The sequence below is a fragment of the Mustela nigripes genome, chromosome 3 (genome assembly GCF_022355385.1).
Source record: "Mustela nigripes isolate SB6536 chromosome 3, MUSNIG.SB6536, whole genome shotgun sequence".
Taxonomy (NCBI): Eukaryota; Metazoa; Chordata; class Mammalia; order Carnivora; family Mustelidae; genus Mustela; species Mustela nigripes.
Window position 1 is genome coordinate 164,565,654 of NC_081559.1, and position 12,408 is coordinate 164,578,061.

The 12,408-nt window shown below is 41.9% G+C and overlaps 1 protein-coding gene across 2 annotated transcripts in view; it reads right to left on the reverse strand.

The window, feature by feature from the left end:
- Positions 1-12,408, reverse strand: part of DPYS (dihydropyrimidinase) — a 74,448-nt gene that overhangs the window by 39,247 nt on the left and 22,793 nt on the right. For both annotated transcript variants that reach the window (XM_059395024.1, XM_059395023.1), the window contains exons 5-7: positions 4,195-4,351; positions 2,620-2,761; positions 163-305 (exon numbers count right to left, since the gene is read on the reverse strand). In XM_059395024.1, coding sequence (XP_059251007.1) covers positions 163-305; positions 2,620-2,761; positions 4,195-4,351 — 442 coding nt within the window. The remainder of the gene's footprint in view (positions 1-162; positions 306-2,619; positions 2,762-4,194; positions 4,352-12,408) is intronic.

The window sequence follows — 12,408 nt, forward strand, 5'->3', positions numbered from 1 at the left end:
CACACACACACACACACACTTAATCTTGTGCACAAGCTCAAAACAAAGGGTAAATAAATCACCTAATAAGAAGTGTCTTATTGAGGTCAATAAATAATTTCTTTGCAAGTTAGTGCTTTTTTTTCCATGGAGAAGCCAAAAAATACAAGGACACAGGCTTACCTCGTGGCTTTTGGGTCCCAAATCACAATGTCTGCATCTGATCCCACAGCTATCCTTCCCTTTCTCGGATAGAGATTGAAGACCTTCGCTGCATTTGTGCTGGTAACTGCCACAAACCGGTTTTCGTCCATTTTACCACTATGCTGTAAAAACAGTTCAAGAAAGAAAATGCATGTGTTTTAATGACCACGTACTTAAACATCTCCTATCAATAAAAGTGCAAGACTTGTATCTCTTAGAACCCAACAGAACTGCACCTAATTTCTTACACTGTGGAGCCAAACGCCTCTGGGGATGCTGGTGAGCCTTAAACTATCATAATCATAATGATGGGGATGATGGGTGAACACAAGCCTGAAGATAACTTTTCACAAACCTAAGCTTAACTCCCACCCTTCACTAATTTTCTCCATCCTTCCCAGAATCACACAGACAACAGCTGGATGTTGGCAATAGTATTTTCAATTTTTGTTTAGAGTTGACTAGCACTCCCTCCTGCATTTATGATCTGGCTTATTTACTGTAGACCTAAGAATGATGAGATGGTCATGTAGATAACAGGTAAAATATTATAAAGTTAAAATAAGACAGACCTTTAAATCAGATGACAAGACTTTTAGAAAGGGGAAAAATCAACTCAAGAGATTAAATTTTGTGCTACTGAAATGTACTTGAACCAATAATCATGGAGTCTATTATAAGGGATTTTAATATGGACATACTGTGGATTAATGTGGTCTTTCTAAAACCATATGATTTTGTTTTGTTTTGTTTTTTAAGATTTTATTTATTTATTTGACAGACAGAGATCACAAGTAGGCAGAGAGGCAGGCAGAGAGAGAGGAAGGGAAGCAGGCTCCCCACTGAGCACAGAGCCTGATGAGATGCGGGGCTCGATTCCAGGACCCTGGGATCATGACCTAAGCGGAAGGCAGAGGCTTTAACGCACTGAGCCACCCAGACGCCCCTGATTTGTTTTTTTAAATGTTGAGAGCTTATCCCTATGTACATTTATCTGGTTAGGAGCATCCTTAATAAGGTTTATTTAATTACCAATGTGTCCATGTCTCACAAAATGATTAAGAACCACAACCTGAGAGTAATATTCCCATGAGTCAACCATCTTCATGTTTCATAAAATAATACAGTTTCTGTATATTATTAAGAAATATTCAATTTTTTAAAAGTCTTTTACACACTTGCTATATTATGGAAATTTACTTTAACGAACATACTCATTTTAATAGCACAAGTTCAGAGAAAAAGACTGAACTTTTAGCAAGAAAATCTAAGCAAAGAGAAAGAGAGGAAGAGTCATGTGGGATGATTAGAGTTAGGGTAGTGGTACCAAGGTCTGAAAGATGATTAGCAGAAGAAAGGGCTATGGGGATGTTTTGGAGATCTTTACATGTAAACTGATCATTCAAATGTCATCCTATAAGTAATGGAAAATGTTAAAGGGTTTTAAAGAAGAAAATAGCATGAATAGTCCTTTGTATTTGGAAGGCAGCACTGGTACTAGAGGATAACATAGGCAATATAGTATAAGCAAGCAAGAGCCTGGCAGAGGGGCACCAGCTTTGAGACTACTGCAACGATCCAACCGAGACAGACTTCAAACTAGAGTAGTCAACATGAAGATGTAAATAAGGAGACATGTTAGGAATCCAATTGACAATAACTGGTAAATAATTAGAGTTAGGAAGAATGGTATGTGGAGGGGATTTTGAGGTGTGAGATAATGTCATCTAAGGGAAGGCTTCTGAAAAATGGGTGAGAATGACATGAAAATGGCGGCCCAGGTATAACCAGGCAAGCCTCCCCACTGATCCGTACAATTACACGAGTCAAGTGGATGGACAGGTGAACATATGAACATTTAGCTACCTGATTCTTCTCCATGCTCCAGGAGACATTTTAAAATCATGGACATTTAAAAAATTTCTTCTTCTAAACTTTGGATTTTTATTTATGTGACTTTATACAGCAGTTTCCAAAAATATGATATACAAAGATCCTTAAAAGGGGACATCTACAAAAATTTCATGAGAAGGAGATACGAACATAATAAAAATCCTTCATGTATTTTCATTCATTCCAAGTATTTACAGCAGTGATACATGAGGAACTGGGATTCAAAAACAAGAAATCAAGTAGAAGGGCTATAACATAGACTTAGAGAGGAATCCTCCTGGTACCCAATCTAAATTTACCCCCTAATGTCTGCATAATGATGCAACGCATCATCTAAACTCAATTATGCAGAGATGAAAATGATTTTTTATTATTGTCCTGGAAGATGGGGTGGCGATGGTCACGGTGCTGCGTTCCCAGTCTCTGCTCTAATAAAAACAATCACAAAGCTTTTCTATGAAGGTTTGTGGCACTTTGGTCCTGAAATGAGCCAGATCTTGGCTAAAGAGTTCAACAAAACAAACTGGATCCTATAAAACTCACCACGCCTTTTTCCCATATTACTGACATCCGGTCCTCAACACCGTTCACTCCATTGGGAATCTTCGTGAAATCATCCTTCCCCAGAGCTTTCTGGCAAGTGTTGAAAGTGCAGTGGTCAGTTCCTGTTGTGGTTAGATCACCACTGAAAAAGAAGAACACACAAGAGTGTGGGATGAGTAGATAAAAGACATCAGAAGAAAACTACCAGAACCTTTCCTGTTCTTCTGATGCCCTTCTCAACTAAAAGTCAGAAAGCTGCAATGGACAATGAGTGACTTTTTCAAGCACATATTTCGGCCACATCCATCTCTATTTTAGAAGCACTTTTGGAAAATAATACTCTTAGAAGAAATGTGAAGCCAGATCATGCTCAGGTCAGAAAAACTGGTTCTAGACTCCATCACATGCTAGTTCTGTGATTATGAGTTTGTCCAATGCTCAGTTATTTATTTTTTTAAGGATTTTATTTATTTATTCATGAAAGACAGACAGAGAGAGAGAGAGAGAGAGAGGTAGGCAGAGACAGTGGGAGAAGCAGACTCCCTGCAGAGCAGGGAGTCCAATGCAGAACTCGATCCCAGGACTGTGGGATCATGACCTGAGCTGAAGGCAGACGCTTAACTGACTGAACCACCCAGACACCCTTCAAATGCTCAGTCTTATCTAGAAATCGATGATGATGATGATGATGATGTGTACTCAATGATAATTATTTTAGGATCACTGGCAATAACGTAAGGGAAAATTCTTTGCGGGTAGAGCACTACACAAAGATGAACCTCCGTGACCCACATGGACAGAGGCAGCCCCTGGCCAAATGGCAACATTGAGGTGAGCAGAGATGGGACACTGGATGAGGATGTTCATATCACCAGAGACAGAGAGCCCTGCTTTGAATTGTGAACAATCTTGGAGATGTAGACATGTGAAGGAGGAAGTAGGCTGAAAGAAAAAGGTAAATGAACTCTTGAACTTTTGTTGTGAAAAACCCTTTGTTAACTTGGGTCTAGTATCTGAATAGGGAGTGTTGGGGTCTCCAAGAAAAGTAATCATAACTTCTCAGAAAGTAGCATCTCTGAAAATAGTTTGGATGGCCCTTCATGGGGATAACCTCTCTGAGGGCAGGATTTTGCCTTTCACCCCTCCGGTGGCTCTGCCCTAGATCATAACCTATCAGATGTACACAGGCACATCTGCTTCTTGGGTTATATCACCATAGAAGAATATTCAAGAATATGTGAATGATTAAAAACTAAGCATTATGAAGAGACTAGGTTCCAGGCAATAGGTGATAGAAAAGACGAGGAAAAAGTTAGAAGAGAGTAAAATTTTAGTAAAAATTATCTGGTTTCTCTGTGTCTGGGAGAGATTTTGACACCATATCATAATTAAGCCACTGCTTTTTTGGTCCCAGGTGAGGGACTCCTCACAGCCTATCACGTCAAGTAGAACAGAATACTGCATGGAGGTCAACGAAGATCAAATGATAAGACACGATGTCCTCCGCTCAAACCCAAGACTCTTATGATACCTTATTTTGGCAGAACCCTTCACAATCATTTGTTAAATTATTACTTAGCCAATAGATTCATGAGGAAGTGAGGCGTTGAGGGGTCAGGTCGCAGGGGCGGCCCCATAACATGGTGGGCTGCATGGTGCCACTCTCTGTGCCAGTAGTGCGTGCCGTCTGTGCCCAGACTTGCTGCTATGGGCTCTCCATAGACCACTTTCCCTGGAAATGTCAAAGGAAGCATTCAGTCCCTTCATTTGCTCTCAAGAGAACCACCTGAAAAACACATAAATATGTGTCTTCTCTGCGCTAGCAAAGGATAATAGGAATCCCAGACCACAAGTCACCTTTCATGGACAGGATTTTTTAAAAAGGAAAACTACTGCTTCATGAGCATTTACTATGTTCTGCCCAGGTGCAGTGCACGCTGTGGTAGATGATTAGACCCACTCCCCGACACAAGGCTTGACCCCATGGCCTACTTTGACCAATTAAATACGAAAGGAAGTAACACATGCTGAGTCTTCCTTCTGTCCTTAGACTACCACAGGTTGCTTCTTCAGTTGTGTCTCAGAATGAAGAGAATATGGAACACAGTTAGTGCCAACCCATGATGGACATGAGTCCAAAGGAGAAATAAATCTCAGTAGTTGGGAGACTGTTGACATTTCTGATTCAGCTGTTATTGCAGCCTAATCTAGCAAATGCTGACTGGTATGTGTACCATTCTAATGACTTTATCTCAAAAACCCTACGGGGAAAATGCTATTATTATCCCCATTGAAAGATGAAAATAAATAACTTCTGTACAGGTGTATTACATGCGCCCAACTTAACATGGATGGTGTTGAGGAGGTAGGATCTGAATCCAGGCGTTTTGGACTCTAGTCTTAACTTCTATGCAAATACTACCCTGGTGACAATTATCACGTGGTCATATGGAGTTCAACCATGGTATAGCTCTGTTACAACTCAATTGAGAATCTCTTTATATCCCTTAAAGGATAAAAACAAAAACAAAAAGACAAACAACCATAACAACAACCAACCAAAAAACAAACAAAACTCCTCCAAAAACTTATGTTAAATAAAAGAACACTCAGATAATAAAATTGTAGCCAGACATGCATATTTTAAAAAATCATGCAAATGAGGCCATCAAGAGCACACAATGTTAGAAAAGCTAATAGTGCCTAGTGAATTTGAATTTAAAATCAGAATCCTATCTCTGATGAGAGTTTGTTGGGATAATAGATGCACCGGCATTGAGCTGATCGTCCCCAAGCAGTCACACAGGTGAACACAGATTAAGGGATGCCTGCCCACAGAACTCTGTGAACTTCGCTGTGGCTGGTCAGACAGCAGATTTCAGCGCAAATCCTGATAGAGAACTGACATTAACTAACTTCGTCGGCGGATACTGACCGTGGATGGCCATCACCTGCCTGCGTCAGATTCAACTGGAATGTAGTACCCTCTCATAGATCATTTATTTTCCTAAACTAGCCATTTTCCTCTTGCAAACCACAAAACAAGGCTTACTGAAGCCTAACAAACCTGCTTCTTAAGTAACCAAGTATCATGGTCAGTAACACTTACCTCCAAGAACACAGATACTGCTAAGATCTCTCACTTTCATGCTTCTCTTTCTCTCTCACGTGCACGTGTGCACGCGCTTGTGCACACACACACACACACTGAATCAGATCCCCCTTCTGTTTCTTACTGCCTTTCTCCCAGGAAAGAGGAAATACCATTAGTCTCTCGTTATGCTGTGTGCAGGACAAGGAACAATTCTTTTTCAATGTGAACTAAGAGGTAACGTACTGTTTGCAGTAGAGTGAGCAGGAGGGACCCCATATCTGATTAGCGGGTAGGGAGAGAACTTCCTATCCTCAGAGAACATACAGATTGATGCTCAGACAATGAAAAACTCAGAGACTTGATCTGTAACCACTTTACAAGCTGCCAACTCAGGATTTTCCACAGTGCTTCATCATACAGCAAAGATTCTTATCACATGCTCTATTCAATCTTTTGGCCATCAAGGTGAGATGGGGATACAGTTCCAAAGTTCTACAATTTTAATAGCTCTCGGGAAAAATTAAAAGTGTCAGCATCTACCAGGAGTCTGCCAGGACCGTTTTGAAACTAGATGACATGTAATCTCCTCGGAAGGTTTTAGTCCCTTTAAAATGTGATAGGCCATGGTTTTGGTATACACAACAAGCTCTTCATTAGTGGGGCTATTTTCTTTCTCCTTTTTTTTTTTTTTTTAAGATTTTATTTACTTATTTGACAGAGACAGACACGGCAAGAGAGGGAACACAAGCAAGGGGAGCAGGAGAGGGAAAAGCAGGCCTCCCACTGAGCAGGGAGCCTGATGTGGGGCTCTATCCCAGGACGCTGGAATCGTGACCTGAGCCAGAGGCAGACGCTTAATGACTAAGCCACCCAGGTGAATGAGGCTATTTCCAATGGTTTCCCCATTAAGCATCTACAAATATACTTTAAAAATTTTAAATAAAAGGTAGACATTCCCAATTACTCTTTCCCCTATTTTACAATAGTTCTAAGGCATCTTCAAAAAAACTCCCAGTATTCAAGAAGGAAAAAGGAGAAGTTAAACAAGGGTCCTGGGTCCTGGGTAAACCATAAATTGGAGAATCAACTGGATAATTCAGCATAATTGAGAGTTTTATTAGATTTGGTTCAGAAATAAAGTAATAATAAAAATATCTAACATATGTATAGCACTCTATAGTTGGCAAATAGAGTTTGAATGTCACGTATCTCATTTGACCTTCATGGCAACCCTCATGCTGGTTTGACAGATAAAGGAACTGACACTCAATGGAATGAACTAATTTGCCCAAGTCACACAGGTAGTAAGCAGTGCACAGAATTAGAACCCTAGTATTTCGGTATCATATCATACATACACATTACGTTACTAGGTGAAGTGTCATTCTTCATTTCTTGGTAACGAGTATGTATTCTGAAATGTTTAAGTCAACCACAAGCCATTTGTGGATGTGGCTGAGCAATTTTCCAATTTCACTTACTGGTTTCATTTACTCTGCTTAGTAGGTTGGTAATGAAAAGAGCTGTATCTGTCCTAGTCGGGTACTCTCCTGATTGCACTTGAGACCAGATGGTTTCAACAGCTCTTGGGAGATAGAACATCTTCGTCATTAATCTCCTCCCACTGTCTCAGCAAGGTCTGCACTGTACCCTGTCCAGTGCGACCATCCAGGGCCTCTCCGCGTCTCTCCAGTGTTTGGCCTGAAGTCAAAAGACACTCTGCACTTATGATGCTATCTCCCACTTAAAGGAGTTTTTCCTTTAAGAAAAACTAAAGATTAAGAAAATCTAAAGATTTCCAAATCATGAAACCTGTCAAGCCAATCTAAACTCCCCTCTGACCAGACAACCCATTCATGAGATGAAAGTGATAGAGCAGGTGTTCACACTTTGTCTAAATTTGCGAGTAGTGCTTAACAAGTCCCAAGATCTGTTACAAAAGGTTGAACAATGCAGAGAAGCTGGCACAAGTACCCAGGAATGGAAGCACTGGCTACCAACAGAAAGCCAACCACATCTATAAAAATAATTTTTCCCAGCTAGAAGGATAGAGCAGAACCTTCCTGGGCTCTGTTTGGTTCAAAAAATATTACATTTACAAAGAAAGGAAATCTCCAACTAACAAAGAAAATCCAGAGAAACAGCATAATAGAGATCACTCAGATTCAGGTTCAAATCCTGATTGTGATACTTTTTAGTTAGTGACTTGTGTAAGATGAGTCATTGCTCTTAGCCTTAGTTTGTCTAATCTGTGAAGTGGGGTCACAGTGTGTCTCTAAGAAAGAGTGGCAATTTTATGAGGATCAAATAAATTACTGCATATGAAAGTACCTAGCATCTTGGAACTCTGGGTTCAGTTATGGGCTGAACTGTGCCCCTTGCCAAAATTCAAATGTTAAAGTCCTAACCCCTGGTATCTCCAAATGTGACTGTATTTGGAAGGGTCCTTTGTAAAAGTAATTAAGTTAAAATGAGGTCACTAGGATAAGCCCTAATCCCATATGAGTGGAGTCCTCCTAAGAAGAGGAAATTTAGACACAGACACATACAGAAGGAAGACAATGTGAAGACAGAGGGGGAAGACAGTCGTCTACAAAGCAAGGAGAGAGATCTAGAATACATCCTTCCATCACTGTCCTCAGAAAGAACCAACTCGGGGTGCCTGGGTGGCTGGATCAGTTAAGCATTTGTCTTTGGCTCAGGTCATGATCCTGGGGTCCTGGGATTGAGCCCCACATGGGGCTTCCTGTTTAGTGGGGAGCCTGCTTCTCCCTCTCCCTCTGCCTGTTGACCACCCCCCCCAGCTTGTGCGCTCGCTCTCTCTCTCTCTCAAATAAATAAATAATTTTTTTTTTTAAAAGGAACTGGGGTGCCTGGGAGGCTCAGTGGGTTAAAGCCTCTGCCTTCAGTTCAGGTCATGATCCCAGGGTCCTGGGATCGAGCCCCACAATGGGCTCCCTGCTCAGCGGGGAGCCTGCTTCCCCCTCTCTCTCTCTGCCTGCCTCTCATCCTACTTGAGATAAATAAACTCTTAAAAAATAATAAAAAATAATTTAAAAAGAAACCAACTCTGCCAATACTTTGGTCTTCTAGTATCCAATATTATGAGAATATTCATTTCTGTCATTTAAACTGCCCAGTCTATGGTACTTTGTTATAGCAGCAAGTAACTTCCAGAAACATTAGTTTCCTTATGGTTGCACAGCTCATTTTTTTTTTTTGAAACACACTCTTTTAAAAAAAATGATTTAGAATGGCTGGTCTTCAACTGCTTTGCACTTGGGCATAAGGTAAATCATCTTTTTCTCAATTTTAAGGACCAGGGAGTATTTGGGTGTTCATGTACAGAAAAAGGAAGTCTGAGATTCAGAGTCACCTTGACTCATCTCCACGTGTTTCTTAGGAGAAGCGCCGGTTCCTAAGCATCAGCTAATGGCGCCTGTGATAATAAGATTCGATTTATTCTTGTTCAGCTTCTACAAGAAATGGCAACCAGAGAAAGGGAGAGCAGTCCCTGCGTGGACCTTTCTGCCCATCTTCTAAAACGTAAGAGGAACATGGCGGAGGGGGAGAGGCAGGCAGAGCTTAAAAGCTTCTTATAAAGTGGAAAGGAAGACATCGAAAACCTCTCTATAATACAAGTCTACATTTTATAGTGATAAGCCTAAAAAGAAAAGCTTTGATAATAAGTACAACCCAACCCAACCCAAACCACATCCAACAAACAAACAAAAAACACCTTTAACCACAATGTAGCTTGGGTCACTCTAAGTTACTGAAGGATGCAAATGAACATAATCCCTTCTGCAAATCCAATGCCCATAGCACAGCACCTGGCATATATTTGGTGTCCAAAAAATTTGGGGTTTTATTAATAAGTTCAGGTGAAACTCTTATTTATACCCTAAAGACAGGAATATGGATATAAAGTCAAGTTGAACTTTATTAAGACAAGTTAAACTAGAAACTTAAAAAAAGCATTAATAATTTCAGTCATAGCTGGAAAGCAAATTATAACAGATATACATCAAGTAGAGCATCGAGTAGGTTCTGAGAGAGGGCCCCATCATTCGAAATAGAGTACCAGAAACACAGCGACTGCACACGCACGTGAGGCCATTGATAATTCCAGAGGTCAATATGTGGAAAAAAGGGGCATGGATAGCCAAAGCTACACAAACCAAAATAAAAAGTGTCACCGAAGCTGATGACACATGTCAACACGTATACTATTTGGACAAAGGCATGACTGGTAAGTGAACGCGGTCTGGGGCCAGGCAGATGGGAACTTCTATATATGACACCAATACAGCTGGTTTGTCCAACTTTACACGTGGGGTATGGAGCAAGGGAGTCAGATTCTGCTTCTGGAAGAAAGGATAGCATTCTAGGGGCAGCCTTCTGGTTCTCATACTTCATGTTTGCAAAAGTGGCTTCTCACACGAAGGATGAGAGCTAACCTAGTTCTAGTTACTCAATTTAGATGAACTAAGACCAGAAATAAGCATGACATTTAAATTCCTTGCAAACTGTCCAAAGCGATTCTGATTTCAAGGGCTTACAACAGGATGTGTTTATTCTTTTTTTCCTGGAACCTGCTTTTTGTTTTTTATTGCAAGTGCTGAAAGAAAACATCAAGGTAGGTACAAAGGGAATGCTCAGGCTTCAATTTAAAGTTGGGGATGCAATGTACATTTCCGTCTCTTTCTTCTCAGCTCACACCAAGATGTCGGGGAGATAGGCAAGCCCCACGCGTGCTCTGAGAAGGAAACAGGGACCACAGCTAACCAGAAGTTTGCGTCGATTTTAGAAAGACGAGAAAGCAGAGGGATCGCAATAGCTTATGAAGGACAGTCATAAGCATAGATAGTCCAGGATCGCAACCAAGATGCAAAAAAAAAAAAAAAAAAGGAACATTGACTCAGCAAGAAACAATGTGGATGTCCATTTCTTTCCCAAGGTTTGGGGAACTCTCAGCTGTTCTTGCTTTAAATATACTTTTTGTCCCTTTTTCTTTCTCTTCTTCTGGAATTCCCTATGTGAATATTTGGTTGGTCTTTGTTGTTGTTGTATTCCATTATTCTTGTAGGCTTTCGTCACTCTTCCCATTCTTTCCCCATTTTAGTCGTCTGACTGGGTCCTTCCAGTCACTGAGTCTTTCCTCTGTGTAGCTGAGTCTACTTTTGAAACTCTCTACAGAATTTTTCAGTTCAGTTACAGTATTTTTTGAACTCTGAGCCTTCTAGGGTTTTGACTGGTTACTACTTCCTTGTCAAACTTCTCGTTTTGTTCATGCCTCTTGTTCCTAATTTCATGTGGTTGTCTCTTGCTGGTCGATCACTAAACTCCCTTACGGGGGATTATTCCGAACTGTCCATGGGCAGCGCATAGGTCGGTTACTGGAGCTTGATTAGCTTCCTCTGGTGGAATCGTATTTACCTGATTGTTTTTGCGATCCTTGATTTCTTAGGTTTGTGTCTTCACGTTTGGGTAATTTGGCAGAAACATTCACCAGTTGGCTCAGTTTGGGTCTCTAAGTGTGTCTGCTGGTGATGTCTTTGGGCAGGTGGGACCTGCTGTTATGGTCTATTTTTGACTGAGGCAATTGTTTGAGGTCTGAGGACAGGAACCGGGGCAGAGGGATGGCTGGTTTGGTTCCTTACCGAAGTGAGGCTCCGGGCTCTTCTCAGTTTCCCAAACAGGCTCTCGGGTTGGCAGGGGCCAGGAGTAACGGTCAGCCTTGGCTATGAATAAATCCCCTGCCTCTGCACAGCATGGGGGCCTCTGTGCCTACTGCTGGCTGTGCTCTGTGTGATTGGCTCTAGCTGTCTATCTCTGTGCGTGAGCACTGCTGGGCCACAGAGCTTCTGGAATCGTCGCTAATGCTTCCTGACCAATGGAGTCGGAAGGCACTCCCGCAGCAGGTGGGGCCCTGACTCAGCTCCTTGCCTGTCCATGAGCAAACCGGGCTCGAGGGTCAGCAAAACTCCCGGTTTAGGGACCTGAACTGGGCCGACCTGCCCCCCCGACAGAGTCCTCTGGTCAGAATGTGCCCCCAGCTTGGTTCCACAGGTAGTCAAAGCTGCTGTCTGGGATTACTACTTGGGCACTGCAGGTGTGAACTCTCTGTCAAGATCTGTGTGCTGGTTGTTGCTGCCTTCCCTTCTTCCCTACAGTCAGAGGCCCAGTGGTTAAGCTCTGTGGATTCCCCTGAATTCCTCATGATGTCAGATCAGAGCCGAGGCTCCCCAAAGTGACCCACAATGCTGAGGGAGGCTGGCTCTCCCCCTGGGTTCTCTTCCCACAGGAGGAACCGGAGCCTCAAGGGAGACCTCTACTGGTGGCGCTGCACTGGCCTGGGGGTTGGGCAATGCGGTCACTGTGTAGTCACTTCTCTTACCCTCCTAATCCAGTCTGTCTTGGTCTCTGAGGCGCAGGGGGTGCATCAGCCTCAGCCCTGGGTTCTGGGATTCTCTCAGTGGTATCTTACACTTGAAGATGTTAAGCTGCTCCTGTGAGGAGGAGCAAAGTCAGGACAGACCTAAGCCGCCATCTTTGTGACATCACTCCAACCCTGTGTTTCTCTTTCAAGAATAATAAAAAATAACAAAATGTTGATAATGCTTTAAGAAAAATTTAAAATGTAAGGCTAAAGACCAAAGCCAATTAAATACAAACTTGATATCTACATTTCC